At 44.3% G+C, this 15,464-nt stretch overlaps 1 protein-coding gene across 2 annotated transcripts in view; it reads right to left on the bottom strand.

Moving 5' to 3' along the window:
• Window positions 1-2,765: 2,765 nt before the first annotated feature.
• MRPL21 (mitochondrial ribosomal protein L21) overlaps window positions 2,766-15,464 on the bottom strand; it is a 30,567-nt gene continuing 17,868 nt past the window's right edge. The window contains exons 2-5 of one of the 2 annotated variants that reach the window (XM_065403998.1): window positions 13,806-13,969; window positions 11,519-11,571; window positions 4,194-4,297; window positions 2,766-2,901 (exon numbers count right to left, since the gene is read on the bottom strand). In XM_065403998.1, the coding sequence (XP_065260070.1) occupies window positions 2,837-2,901; window positions 4,194-4,297; window positions 11,519-11,571; window positions 13,806-13,946 (363 nt within the window). In that variant the 5' untranslated portion in view covers window positions 13,947-13,969 and the 3' untranslated portion in view covers window positions 2,766-2,836. Of the gene's footprint in view, window positions 2,902-4,173; window positions 4,298-11,518; window positions 11,572-13,805; window positions 13,970-15,464 lie in introns of those variants that run through there. The other variant, XM_065403999.1, reaches the window with a different exon arrangement.

The following is a 15,464-nucleotide window of genomic DNA, read 5'->3' as shown; positions in this document are numbered from 1 at the left end:
GCATATTTATAATGAATGTTATTATGGCACAGGGTGGTAGAGAACCAGATGGATTTGTAAATGAGATATTGGGCCCTCTTCAGCACCCTTTCTTTGGGCTTAGTCTCTGCCACTTTGAAAGGGTTATTACCCCCCACACACACAGGAGCGGCGCCGCCAGGGTTTTTGGCGCCCTAGGCAGGGGTCCTTCCGCGCTCCCGGTCATCGTCAGCAATTCTGCGGAGGGGGGGTCCTTCCGCGCTCCCGGTCTTCGGGGCACTTTGGCGGCAGGTCCCGGAGCGAGTGAAGGACCTGCCGCAGAATTGCCGCTGAAGACCCGGAGCGCAGAAGGACCCCCCGCCGCCGAATTGCCACCGAGGGTGGCAAAATGCCACCCCCCCAAATCCTGGTGTCCTAGGCAACCGTCTAGGTCGCCTAAATGGAAGCGCCGGCCCTGCCCCCCCAGGAAGTGCTGAGCAAGGGCCATTTTTTACTTTACGTAGTAGCTGCAGGGAATCTGACAGCTACTCTGACAATGTGCTGACAGATCTAAGAAAAGCAGTTCTCTCTCTCATCACCCTGAGTGCTGCTCCTTATGTCTGAGTGCCTTAGAAATGTTCAGGCAAACTGTTTGCAGCTGAGTTCCAATTGCTGGAGTGTGCATGTCTGATCAAGAGAGGAGTCCTACAACCAGCAGGAAAACGTGGCAAGAGGCTAAAAGGAAGTGCACAGACAGTGGGGACAGCCTGTGATTTCTAAGCAAGCTATTTCAGCTTGCAAGCATTTATGTAAATAACACAAGATCTGTGGATTTCCAGACAGTGAGGGGAACCAGGAGACCCACAAAGTGACATAAAAAAACCTGTTTACAATCCGAAAACATCTCAAATGAGGAGAGGTAAAAAAAAGTTCTATCCTGTTGTTTATATTCCAGAAAAGCCCAGAGATCTCAGCTGAGATTAGGTTCCACCTGTGCCAGGCACTGTACACACACAGTACAGTCAAAATCAGTCCCCGCCCCAAAGGTTTTACAATTACACAGACAACAGGTGGGGAAAAGGAAATATTATCCCCAGACACTAATGGGGACTGAGGCACAGAAAGATTAAACACCTTGCCCAATGTCAAACAGTAAGTCTGTGGCAGATTTGGGAATTGAATCCAGATCTCTGGAGTGCATTCAGTGACTTAGCCAAAAGGCCATCTGCCAACACTTCCTTACATTATTATTTGTACTGAAGTAGTGCCTAGGACTCCCAAATCATGAACCCAGGGATTGGGGCCCCACTGTATTGTACATATATAGAACAAAAGGAGAGGCCCTGTCCCAAAGAGCTTATAGGCCCCTCTTCTCTGCTTTAAATGTTGGTGCCACCAGCTGTTAAAGGACCCTGAACTCAGCCAAAAGAACATTTTCAAATACTGCAGAGATCTGTCATTTCTAAGGCTATTTACCGTATATACTTGTTCATTAGCTCGTTCGTTTATAAGCCGACCCCCCAAGATGGTTAGGTAAAAATAGCAAAAACTGTATGACCCTTTCATAAGCCAACCCTATATTTCAGGGGTTGGCAAACTTTGGCTCCTGGCCCGTTAGGGTAAGCTGCTAGCGGGCCTGGACGTTTTGTTTACCTGGAGCATTCACAGGCACAGAGCCCCTCAGCTCCCAGTGTCCACGGTTTGCCGTTCCCAGCCAATGGGAGCTGCGGAAGTGGCGCGCCAGAGGGAGCCGAGGGGTTCCATTGGCTGGGAACGGTGAACCGCGGCCACAGGGAGCTGAGGGGCTCCATGCTTGCAGACGCTCCAGGTAAACAAAATGACAATGTATTAGATATTCAATTCAATGATTCCATAGTTTAAAATCATCAAATTTTGGTGTAGACCCATTTATAAGCCGAACCCCGCTCTTTGATGCGTCACTTTTTTACCAAAAATATTCGGCTTATGAACGAGTATATACAGTATATGACTTCTGCTAATGGGCTGGAACTCTGAACAGCTTCTTAGAAATAATCAGGTTCACCTTTAAGAGGATTAACTCCCCAGCTGCATCCCCTCTTGCTAATCATTAACATGGAGTTGCACTGATTGGCCCCATTATGAAGCGCATTATAAGTCCTGCAGTCACCGGGTTCGTCTCTCCCGTCACCCCCACGTTTGATATGTACTACACCGTACCACATTATTCTCTGGAGCTGTAAAACTGCAGGGATCATATCATACTACTCTGGTTTTGAGCTCCCAAAGAATGGAACAGCAGCAATTTGTCATGAGGAGAGGGAGGAATCACATGCTACACACAATATCTATTGACCTGACTGTAGGGTTCATTTATGTTCATGCACTAGACCTCATCCAGAAAAGCACTGAAGCATGTGAATAACTATGCACAGGAGCAGTCCCATTGAAATTAATGGGGTTATTAACATGCTTAAATGCTTTGCTGGATCAGGGCATAAGCTGCAAGGCTGTGAAGTTACATGGCTTTTCTCTTTTACACCACTAGATCGCCGTCCATTTTAAAAGCTGAGCTGAGCACTTGCTTTCATTTTTTCCATGATGCCTGTCTTCTGCTTGTGAGAGTGCTGGAGCTCAGGCAAAGACAGACTGGAGTGGAATTAAACTTCTTGTCAATGATCCTTGGATCCTGAATTTCAGAAGGAATCGGTTACAAATAAACAACATTAAAGCTGAAATAGTATTTCAACAAAAAATGTTTCACTGTTAAAAAAGTAAAAATAGGTTTCCATTATAGACAATAATAAAAAGCCCAAGACTTTCCAATGACAAGAGTTCTTTATTTCCATACTTCCTAAAGAAGTAAAAATAAACCTAGCCCTACTAGACCACCAATTGATCATGACAAGCAGGGAGCAATTTCTATGGTGTTTATCCGGAGGACCGTCTGTGGCTGCACGATAACTGAAAAAGAATGAAAGAAGAAAAATAAGATCGTGCATTAAAGTCAATTAAAGTAACCACTAAGGCCCAGATTTGTAAAGGTATTTAGACACTGCTGTTCTCAGTGCTGCAATGCCTAACTGATTTATGAGCCTAAATATCATTTTCAAAAGAAATTTAGGCATTTAGATCTCTAAATCCCCTCAACAATCAAAAATGAGAATTAGGCACCTAAATCAGTTAGGCTTTGTGATGCTGAGCACAGCAATGCCTAAATACCTTTAAAAATCTGGACCTAAGGCCATGTCTACACTAGCAGGCTTTTGCTGACACAGTTATGTTGATGCGGGGTGGGATAAGGTGCGATCCATGACCCACACAGCGGTGCCGGCAAAAGTCCCACATGTAGACACAGTTATACCGAAACAACTGTGCTTTTATCAGCACAGCTTGTGTCACTTGAGAGAGCTGGAGTGGACTACACCAGCAAAAGTGCAGTTACACATAGGTATAACTATACTGGCAAAGCCTTCTCATGTAGACAGGGCCTGAGCAAAGGTACGAGCATGAATGGTGAGCTCCTGTGAGAGTGTGTCAGGTTTTACTTCTGCCCAATATTTCTACCTCACTGTTTTTTCCTGTTGATAATTCAGGAAGAAACTCTACAAGTGCCTCATTTACATGGTAATCAAGGCCTGGTTCAAGATGCTGTTTAGACTTGTTAATATCTGTGGATAAATATGCAAGATTAGAGGCTGTTGAACAAGAACAGCAACACTTCCTTGTGTTGAAAGCAGTATTTTAAACGGTCTTTTTGGCAAGGAGTGTCAGAAAGTGGAGGAAGGAAATAAGGTCACTTTGCTCAGAAGTCAGGACTTGTGTACCTTGCCCATGTTGCTGTGTTGTGAGCCATCAGGGCACTCCTCTGGGCACTGTGTCCCTGTGCTGTGAGACACGAGGGCATTGTGTATGGAGCCCATAGCCCTGTGCTGTGTGTCAGCCGAGCATTCCTGTGGGAATTGCGTACCATGCCTGTGTCCGTACTCTGAGCTCCAAGGACATTGTGTAGTGGGACCATGTCCTTGTGCACTGAGCCAGGAGAGCATTGGGTACTGAGCCCATATCCCTGTGCCATCAGGGCACTTCTGTGGGCATTGTATACCATGCCCTTGTCCGTACTCTGAGCTGCAAAGACATTGTGTGCTATGCCTATGTCACTGGGCTCTGAGCCGCCAGGGCATTCTGTACCAATCCTGTGGCCCTGGGCCATGAAGGCAGTGGGAAGTGACGGTGCTATATTCTTTTCATCTTACTTTTCTTCCTTTGATAATTGTGTCTTTTCCAAAATCTCATGTTAATTCTTGGCCAAGATTCTGTTTTTTCGATAACTGTGGCTTCCACACGGACAAGATCTTTCCTTCAAAATAATAAAAAAAAAGAAACAGAGCGTAACTAATGACGTTCTCCTCTAATCAATGGGCAGGCTCCCTGGAAGACTATCACAAAGTAATGCATCTTTCTGACAAAACCCTGTCCTGTGGGAACTGCGAGGTCCCCAGCTGCTGAGTGGGTAAATCCATCTCAGCAGTGCCCACTCGCAGGCTTTGCACTAAAGAAAAACACAGGATTGACTATGCAAGTCTTATCAGGTAAGTGCCACACTACTCTGTAGGGCAGTACTTCTCTGCCTCACTGGGAGGGAGTTAGAAATGTCTGATGCTGGTAGAGTAACAGTGGAAGTCTGCAACGACACTCAGAGCTGGCAAGCCCAAATTCCCAGTGCTGTGAATGCCTGTAATGAAGCCTGATGCACATGGCGCTTTAAAAAAAATCTTGTATTTCCCCCTTGCCTTAAAGTATAGTAAACCTTCAATACTGGGCTCAGACTAGTTGGCAACCCTTCTACAGAGCTCTTCCTTCATCATGACCAAAGCTGTTCCCCCTTCTACAAAGCAGCAGAGACAGCAATCACTGGCATATTGATTTTATAGACTGAAGGATAAATTATTCTAGCATGACTTACTGGAGTATTGAGTTGGTCCTGCTTTGAGCAGGAAGTTGGACTAGATGACCTCCTAAGGTCTCTTCCAACCCTAATCTTCTATGATTCTATTCCTAGAGAAGACAATGGACTGTTCACCTGATAAGAGGAGCAGGACTTGATCCTCTGTGTCCAATAATGCAGCTAATAGACCACCGCTCTCTGACTGGTTGTGTGAGCTTGCATGAGTCATTTCACCTCTCTTTCACCTCCCACCCTTTGTCTGCCTTGTCTATTTACTCCTGGGATTTCAATCTCATTTAGAGGAGAAGTCCAGATATAAATTCAGGACTTCATGCTCTCCTAGATCCAGAATGGATCTCTCACAGACACCTGTGGGAGGCTTGCCAAGAGATTATTAAGGGAAGAATATGGCCTTAAATGTCTTGATTCTGTAACCTATTGCCACAGTCAGCATCACTCAGTGATAAAATCTTTCCCATCCTCCCTTCTCTGTGACAGATATTCAGTGCAGCATGGTTTCAAAAGCTCCCATCTCACATGAGCTGGCATGCAAGGCATTCTCTCTCGAAATGGCAGTGAGTCAGCGAGCAAACACAAATGGAATTCGGCACTCAGCGACAGCTCACATACACATCCTTGGACTCTGGAAGCTACTGAGAGGAGAACTATTGATCAAGACCACTGAGGCATCCCCTTTTGGAAGACTGCCCTGGAATCTTTAACTGCCATCTAAGCGGACAGAAAGTATGGCGATTTAAGGTCCACACCGAAGAATGAGCTACCTGCCTGAGCAACTGTCCTCTCTTTCATAACAAATCAGCCTCATTTTAGGGCAGGAAACCCAGGCCAGTGCTTTGGGAAGTTCTGGTTGTAATGAATGGTAGTGGTGGAAGATGCACTTTTTCACAACGCTTTGCACCAAAACAGCATTAAAAGCTCATTATTGTGCTGCCTTCACCGCCGGAGGACACTTAAAGAACATTTCCCTGACAAATGATTCTGTCTGCACGTAAGGGAAAAAAACAACCCTCCAATAAGATAATGAAAGGGCCAAAGGCTTTGAAACATTTACCATCAGTATTAACATATACCCTTTGGGAATACAATATTTATAAGAGATTGAATTCTTAGAGGAACACACACACACACACACTATATCAGCCTATCTGCGTATTCAGCAGCCAGCCACAGGGAACAAATACAGTTTAATATACATGGCTACTGGCCACAGCTGAATGAGCTACAGAGCAGAGTGTGACCCGGCGAAAGGATGTACTCCACAGCTAGCAATCACAGTTAGGGTCTCTAGGTGCACGTAACAGCAAGGCTAGAAAAGAAACCAGCAAAGGCAAAGAAAAGCAGGGTACAGGGGTATTTTATGAAAATGTCTTCCTATTAGGGAGCTATTCTGCCTGACCCTGTGCCCATTGAAGACAACAGGAAAGCTAGACTCCCGCTTGCCTCACTACTGCAGGATTAGCAAGTCCGTGCATGTAAGCAAGTCCAGTCACTAACACTAACAGCTGTGCTGTGGAATCACATGGAAATAATCGACCCTCAGAAGGCAAGATCAGTGAGGACAGAGTGATTCAAACACTAAAATCTGTGGGCCGTTTTAAGCAAATAGTCGTCATGATTTTAAGTAGTGCAGTAATTGGCTACAAGCCACCAATAGAGTGGTGGTGGAGGGAAAGCTGGTCCAGAAATCAGCCTTTGGTTATTGCCGGGCCAGGTGTCCTACCGCTCATGGGCCTTACTTGTGTTCAGCCAGAGGTGTTACGCTAGGGAAATATCTATACAAACCTATGTAGAGAACTCCCTTCTCTAGGTGCTGGATACATACTGTCCTACAGGCATGTGTACTGAGCAACAGTCACACACATACAAGCAGACCTTCCAAAATGCTATTCTTGAGCACACCCAGGTGCCAAGAAGCAACTTCTGTCTGCAAGTCAAGTTTCAAAGCTATCTGACCCAAGCTGTGGGTCTAACTACAGTGTGAATTTTGCCCTGTGTTGAATCAGTCATTAGGGCTGAATGTCTGAGAGACTGAACTCTTCAGGGAAGGGACTCTCTCTCTCAATAGGCATCTGTATAGTGCAGAGCAAAATGAGGCCCAAATCTTGAATCAAGGCCTCTTGGCACTACAGCAATATAAATAATAAATAGTAATGGTTTATTAAACTTCTCAGCTGTTAGCATTATGCAATCACAGAGGTGAACTCCTGGTGCCCCTGAATTGAATGATAAACTCCCACTGACTTCAGTGGGGCCAGAATTTCCAGATTAGGTTTTTCTAATAAGGAAGAGGAATTCATACAATAACTTCCTATATCCAAGTTGGAGTGAAAGTGATTGTTACTAAATAATGAATATAATCCATGCAGGGGACGTCCCGTAAGTATCAAGATGCTTACTGATGACAATCTTTATATCATGCCCAGGAGTCTCTTTCCTGACAGGAGGCAGGTGAATGTCAACATGGCTTTTTTTGGGGAAAGAGGCAGTGTGGCATTGTGCCATCTGGCAATCAGGGGTCTGTAGCCTTGGCCAACCTGGGCAAGCAGACAAGAGGAATCCTTGTGTAAAAGAGCTGGCTACGTTACTGGAAAGAAATCTGATCAACAGCATCTAGGGTCAGAGTAAGATGAGCTCTTTGCCTAACACATGAACCACCAAGGACGCCATGTCCCCTTTACTTAGGGTTAAATTACCTTAGGGTGTTTTGCAATGGTTCGGAGCGTAAACACCTCACTGGACAATAGTGAAAATGCTGCTATGATTTCTGGGTCACAAGCATTTCCCGTTGCAGCTTTGGGGGTGTACAATACTGTACAAGTTATTAAGCTAAGGAAATGATAACTGCATACCACTTAATATTGCTTTTGCATAGAAATGCTGGACAATAAGTGGTTGCAAAGAACAAGGCAGACCACAGACTTGGCGCTTGGTATGGGCTACTGGGAGTGGGAGGAGAGAGACATTTTGTTTTGTTTGAAGATGTTAAAGGAGTGTGATGTTGGGAGGTATCTGATTTCTACAGAAAATTAAAACGACCATCTGTCTAAAAGAGAACAAGTTCCTACCCGCCTCCAAGTCTGATCAGGGAACGCAGCTGAAATGGACTGCACTACGCCGACACTGGCTCAGACATTCACTTATGTGTTGATTTTTAAGCCAATGGAAAACAAAAAGTCTTTGTATTAATCCAAGCTGTTATCTATCCTCCAAAACACTTGTGGCTTAGGGAGAGTAGGGAACTATGCACAAATATTACAGCCCACACCATCTCTAATAGGCAGTGCTCTGTTTTCCTTTGTCTCATATTATAGTGGTGGGCAGCTTGTACATATGTCAGAGTTTCCCCAGAGCCCTAAAAGAGAGGATGGGACACCACATCACACTTCTATTTCACACGCATTTACTCTCCTCCACTACCTTTAACGCAGTGTAACCTAACACTGAAATGAAACAGTTTGGGCTGCAGTCGGTTACACTGCCAAAGCCTCCCCACTTTTGAGGCACATATAGAGACCAAATGATGGCTCCTCCTCTTCCCTAAAATCTCCAGGGAAGCTCTGTATTTCAGTGTGTGCCCAAAGGCTAGTGCACAATTATAGCTTTGCCAGGGTACTGTCATGCTGGCAATTAATTAGCAGAGTTTAGGGCACTGCACAGAAAGATCTGCATTGCTAGAGGAACATTCCTTTAAGTCAGTGGTTCCCAAACTGGGGGTTCACGAAATGTTACAGGGGGTTCTCGGGAAAACATTCCCTAATGGCAGACAGAGCTGTCCCTAGGGACCCCGGACAGCACGGGGCCAGCAGCCTGGAGCCCCTGGACTTCCAAGAGCTAAGCAGATCAAAGCAAGCATATCTATCATACTGAGGAGATTTAAACTTCAAGATTCCTTATAAGAAATGGAAAGGGAGGTGGATATTTTTTGCTGTTTTTAAAATTAAATAGGCAGGTAGTATTGTTTTTAAAATTATTATGAAGAACAAGTTTAAGCTTTGTTGTAACGTGCGTTGTTTGCCTGGACTGCTCAAGACCTGAATGCATATGTAGGAGGAACTCTTTGAGTTGGCTTCTTAAATACCTTCATGCTGTTTCAAATCTGATACTCCTTGATGAAACATAGGAGCCTTGTCTTATAACAGGCTTATTCAAAGTGATACAAGCTATGGAAGTGAGATCTTGGAAGAGTGTTGCCGTTTTCATAATGTAATAAAAATAATGTAATTATAAATAATAATTAATAATAGTGTGTAATAAGCATGTCATAAAAACAAATTTTATATTTCCAAGATCACTGCTTTTATAATTTATACTCAGGTAAAGGAGAAAATCCCTGAAATATTCATTTTTAGGAGGGGGTTTGTGAGACTTGACATTTTAGTGAAAGGGGTTCACAGGTTGTTAAAGTTTGGGTACCACTGCTTTAAGTGGTGCCAAAAACATGGCCTGTTTGAGGTGACTCACAACTTACTCAGAGGGTACGTCTTCACTACCCGCCGTATTGGCGGGTAGCAATCGATTTATCCGGGATCGATATATCGCGTCTCGTTAAGACGCGATATATCGATCCCCGAACGCGCTCACCGTCAACTCCGGAATTCCACCAGAGCGAGCGGCGGTAACGCAGTCGACGGGGGAGCTGCGGCTGTCGATCCCGCGCCATGTGGACCCCAGGTAATTCGATCCAAGTTACTTCGACTTCAGCTACACTATTCGCGTAGCTGAAGTTGCATATCTTGGATCGATCCCCCCCCCCAGTGTAGACCAGCCCAGAGTCTGCAAAATCTGAGCTTTCTTTGCAAGATATTAAGTTTCTAGCCCTCCTGTTTTTTTGCAAAAAATTCCCCACAAATGTGAATGCTGGTTCAATTCCTCTGGTGGTAGCAGTGTCTGGAGGCCAGAGTACACAAGGCTCCTGTGGGCCCCAGTGTTTCAGGTCTAAAATGCTGGCAGCCACAGAAACCCTGTCTACTCTAGGGCTCCCAATGCTGCTAGCATTTCTGCAGCTGAACTGACGATAGTGACTGTGCAAATGTTTTACAAATACTCCCTTGGGTAGACGAGGATATGGTTGCAAAGAAAACTGTCCAGCCAAGAACAGAATGTGAATCAATGCAGCGTTGCCTTCCTGATTATGCATGAACACAGCCTGAAATAAAGGCTCTGAGAGGTGTGAGCTCCCTCTCCTCTCAGTTCATTTCACTGGGGTGTTAATGCTAAAGCCTAACATTGTCATGCAACACATCAACATTAACTATTTCGCTGCTGTTCACTGTAGCAGATGAGACGAGGAAGGGAGTGGGAACGAAGCTGATGGGGAGGCATGGAAACGGAGGGAAGCTGCAGGGAAGACGTAGACAGAGCAGAAAAGAGGAGACACTCAAAGGCCAGGTCTATGCTACACGCTTTTGCCAGCACAGTTGTGTTGGTCAGTGGTGTGATTTGCGACCCCACATAGCTGTGCCAGCAAAAGCCCCATGTATGGACACAGTTTATACTAGCAAAACCACGCTTTTGCCAGTATATTTTATTTCACCAGGGGGACTGGAATAAGCTATCCCAGTACAAGCGCAGTTTTGCTAGCATAAGCTGCATCCACACTAGGAATGCTTTGCTGGTATAATATGCCTGAAAAGCTATACCAGAAAATCACTCTCGCCTAGACCTCACCAAGGACAGGAGAGGAAGGAGGATGTGGAAGGAAGGAAGTTTAACTCTAAAGGGAAGTGTATTTACCCAATACGTGATGCTGAATATGACAATAAGGCACTTAAATAATAACAAGAAGTGCGGTTACTACATACAGCACCCAAACTTTCAACCCTTGATCTTTGTGCATATCAACCTGTGACATCAGGGAGAGGTCTGCTGTGGGCTGAGGAACATACATAGTCTGGGCCATAATTAAAAATGCGATTTGGCCCGGTCCACGGAATGAATTTGCCTCCCCTGCTTAACACATTCTGCTCTGAGAAGCCCCACAGGCATATTTTACATTAAAACATTTGAAATGAAAAAATATCGCTGTAATCATCAGTCTGTTTCCTACTTTTAGTACAATGAGTAACAATAATAATGCTTTACAGTTCTACCATCTGAAAATCTCAAAGCACATTGGAAACATTGATGAATTTCGTCTTGAGAAGTGGCCTGGGAGATAGACAGAGCCAGGAATAGGGGGTACTCGTCACAAGACCACCCTTCCTCTCTCTGAGAGAATTTTACAGCCTTTAAGTGCATTTAAGAGTAAGATGCCTCCACGCTGCCCCAATCAGCAGGCTCTGGACAGAGTGGGATTCACTTCCTCATCCCATTAATACGTTACAGCTTTGTTCCACCCTTAACTATTTTGCTCTATGTTACTAGAAGAGCAGATTTAGTTCTAGGATTAAATGAGAGTCACAGATTTAGGAGCCTAATCCCTTTGATGTGTGCACCTAACTCCCCGCAAATGCTAAGCGAGGTTACACATACACAACCCCCCCAGCACTGCTTGCAATACGCTGCGTAGACTTCTTGTATGCCCCCAGCCCTGGCAGGGCTGAATCTTGAAAACATTTCACTCGGCAGTCAGCTGATTTGGAGATAGGTTATTATAAAGTGTGTCTTTCTTACCCCAGAAGTGGCTTTCCAATAAGCGTGAAGTCATCGGCACCAACCAGCAAAACCTGGAGAGATTAAATTATGCACTTGGGTCACTTGTCAGTGGTTGCAATGTAATTAGAAACAGTATTATCGAAACTTTACAAGTATCCTAGAGGCTTGGGTGTTGGAAAATTTGCATTTTTATGAGCTTCAAGCCTCAATCTGCTGCTGAAAGAGAGCGACCCGCCAAGAAACAGACCCATTCAATAAACACTCTCCCAGGCAAGGGCTAGATTTATTCTACCAGAGCGTGTTTTACGAACATTCTACACACTAATCAGAGCCTCTAACCCCTTTGATTCCATCTGCATTTGTAAGACAATGGAAGAAAAAGGCAGAGAAAAAATAAAGACCATGAATTTCCAAGATCTTCATGCCAAGGCCTATGACCATAGCTGCTATGATCACTGGAGTTTTATAGCAGTTGATATGCATTCCTTAGGGAAATAGCAACATTTTCATTCTTCTTCTCTCTGCACATTCAGATGGGTAATAAACAAATAGATATCCAGGGTAGACTCATGCCATGTACTAGTCCTTTGGTTCAGGGGAATTTAAATTGCCTGCTTAAGTAAGAGAACAGGCAGCACCTGCAGTCAAGACTTGGACAGACTGGGAAGTATTTAAAACACATAGGGTTTTTACAGCCTATTTCTTTTCCCCACTAACTGTACTGCAGCAGTTAAAAGCGATGCACATATAGCTGGGGCTTTTGATTTTTGGTTCAGATAGACATTTGTTAGCAAAAACCTGACAGGATTATGGTCTGGATTTACTGGAAGATTAAACATAAATGCCTGACTTTCTTCACCCTGACCCAGATCTCTGCACTCTCAGCAGGCTGCTTCCTGCAATCGCCTATCTCACACAAGGAGTCAACAGGCAGCTGCCAGAAAAGGTGCCTAGATATTGGGCTTTAAAGCAACAAACTTGTAGAAAAGTGGTCTCTTCCATACCCTATTACACTGCAAATAAATGCTTGGCTATGATGAATAAAGATTAATCCAGTGTAGCCTCACTTCATGGTATTTCATCCAAGGTTTGGATTAATGAGTCTCTGTGGGGTCATTTAAATGTTAGAAGTGGATTATGTTGGAAATATCTAACCAGGAGCCCACAATTATCCCCTCCATGCCCTCCTCATCCACAGATACAATGAACATCATGGAAGCTTGGGAGAGGAATCAACTCTTATGTCACTTTCAGACGTACAGTCTCTTTTGGGCAGATTGCTGCATCAGCTGATTAGTGTTGTCAATCCCAAGACAACAAACTTTTCTTGGGCAGCATGTCTGGGAATGACAACATCCAACAGAGAGATATTTACGACTTTGGACAGAATGGGTAAAGCAAACTGCCTGTCTTCCCACACAGAGGGAAGGAGCCTGAAATCTGCAGAGCAATTCAGTCTCTCTCTCTTTGGTGTAAATCATGCTAACATTGTCAATATGAGGGTAATTAAAATCACAGCAACATGAAGGCCTTGCAAGTAGCTACAGTTAGAACTGAAGCTTCTGCAGATCGAAGGGGAATATTCAAGACTTCTCTGAAATTGATTTCTGAGTTCTCAGGGAACTTTTTCCCATTTATGATGCCACGTTGGGAAAGCTGGCCTCTATCCATGGCATTTCTGCTAATGAGCACAAAGAATAACAACACATCCTTGTGGTTAGCACAGAACTGGTGGGGCTGAGCAATATAAACATTTTCTATGGAAACACATCCATGATATTAAACCTTACAGAGGGCTACTGTGGCAGGGGAGAGCAAAGGGACACCAGTTTCCCATAATCTGTTGTTTGTTTATTTTTATAAACAGCCAGCTCCCTCTTCCAGCCCTCAGCGCAATCTTAAATACCACAACATTCACTAACCCCGCTGAGTGAGTCAGTTTTATTGCCTTCCATATGGGTGAATGGAGTTTTCTTGACTTGTTGGTCAGGAAGGGGGACCCCTAGGGTTTTATGAAACAGTGAAGCAGGCACAGTGAACAGTAAGTAGGTGGCTCAGATCATTTGGTCAGTGACCTCTTGTTTCAATAAATGAATAGAGGTCAACAGCTTTTCCCAAGGATGAAATAGATATACTTTCCCCCCAATTGCATTAGCTGAGGCAGCCCGGAGAAAGAACCAAAGCCACAGTGGGCTGCGTGGGTGGGGAATAAAGTTTCACGTCCGTCACAAACAATAGCTGACATAAGGCAGGCTGGGAGTTCTCGAGTTAATGTACATAATCCTGAACATCGGGAGGGTTTTACCTTCTCCAGTCGGATTCGGTCTCCACATTCAGCTGGCAGCACGTTTTCCATTAAAATCAAATCTTCGCTGGTTACCTTCCACTGCTTACTGGCAAAGTGAACCACAGCAAAGAGCCTTCCATACTGCCCAGTGGCAATCATCTCATTCACCTTTTGCACGACCTCTGTTAACAAATGGTGAGTTAATAAGTAAATCAGGGATAGGCCACAGTGAGAAAAACCAGCAGAAAAGGCCAGCTGTTCAACACCAACACATTTTGTCCCTGCCACCCTCCCACAGACGCCATTATCTCAGTAGTAGTCCTACTTAGGGTTGCAGAGATTGGCTGAACAGTGATGATGTTTCATAAGCATGCACAGTGTCTCCCTTCTCGAAAGACTGAAGTCTCGTCTACACTTGGATTTTAGCTGCTGGACTGGCTGAACCCATACAACCCCCTAATGTAGACCTGGTTTACACTGGTGCAGCTTATATCGGATTGCTGAAGTCTGAAACATTTGTTTAGACACCACTGGAATGCCCTATCCCGCAGATCCAAGGTGTTCCATAAGAGTGCCCCACTCTGCCTTCGGTGCATCCTGCAGTGTACAGGAGCCATCCCTTAAATCCTGAAAACCTTACAAAATTCACAGGGGCTGAAGGAGGGCTCCAGTGTACTTTGTAAGGTACACAGGGCTCTGCAAATTGTGCAGGAATTGGGGCTCCACTATACTTGCAAAGCCCAAGCTTGAGATCTTGTGTATTTCACAAAGCAAGCAGGGACCCTTCCTCAGCCCCTTACTGTATGCTTCCCAGAGAAGTTATCCATGTGCATTGCAGCCTTCCTTAGCTATGCAAAATGTTCCACACAAGCAAAGCACACCATTTTTTAAAGTCATAACTCAGTCAACTCAAATTCTGCCTTTATGGGAACACTCAAAGGCACTTCCTAATGAGGGTTATTTCCCTGTCAAATTTCAACTTTCTACCCTCAGGCCTTTCAGCTCTCAAGCTGTTCAGAAAATGAGTATATTTTATAATAAGGAAAAGTATATTCTCCCCCTCCTTGTGCTCAAAAATAACGGACACAATTTTACTCAGAATTTAAACAAAAATCCCATTTCAGAAAGAAATGAAGAATGGAATGTTTTACCCCAAAAGACACACACACACACATACACACACACAAAGTTATGAGCAACTGAAAACAGGGAGCTAGATGGAAACTATTATGCAACCTTAATCACAGAACTCAGTGCCATTCCCACTACAATTAAGCAAGGAGCTTATGTTATGGTCAGAACATATTGCACATAGGAACAAACCAACTGTCCATGTGGTCTAGTATCCTTTGATTCACAGTTATTAATACTGGATGCTTCAGAGATGGAAGTGTGATCCCCATCTCCTTTTCATTATGACCTCAACTGCACTTTGTGATATTGTTGGGGGGGAAAATTTCGTGCCTCAAGATCGTGAACAGCTTATTCTATTGTGGTCAAAATTTTCAAACCTATGTGCCTTAAGTTAGGCTCCTAAAACTCTACTTAGGCTCCTAAATAAAAGTAGGCTGATTTACAGTAATGCACCATGTGACACTACACCCCATATTCGTCATAGTAATATTATTATGATATGATTATGGCATAATTATGCTGCATTTTGAACAAGATGGGTCA

Source organism: Emys orbicularis, chromosome 4 (genome assembly GCF_028017835.1).
Source record: "Emys orbicularis isolate rEmyOrb1 chromosome 4, rEmyOrb1.hap1, whole genome shotgun sequence".
Lineage (NCBI taxonomy): Eukaryota > Metazoa > Chordata > Testudines > Emydidae > Emys > Emys orbicularis.
Note: the sequence above shows the minus strand (reverse complement) of the source record. Positions and strands in the feature narration are given on the sequence as shown.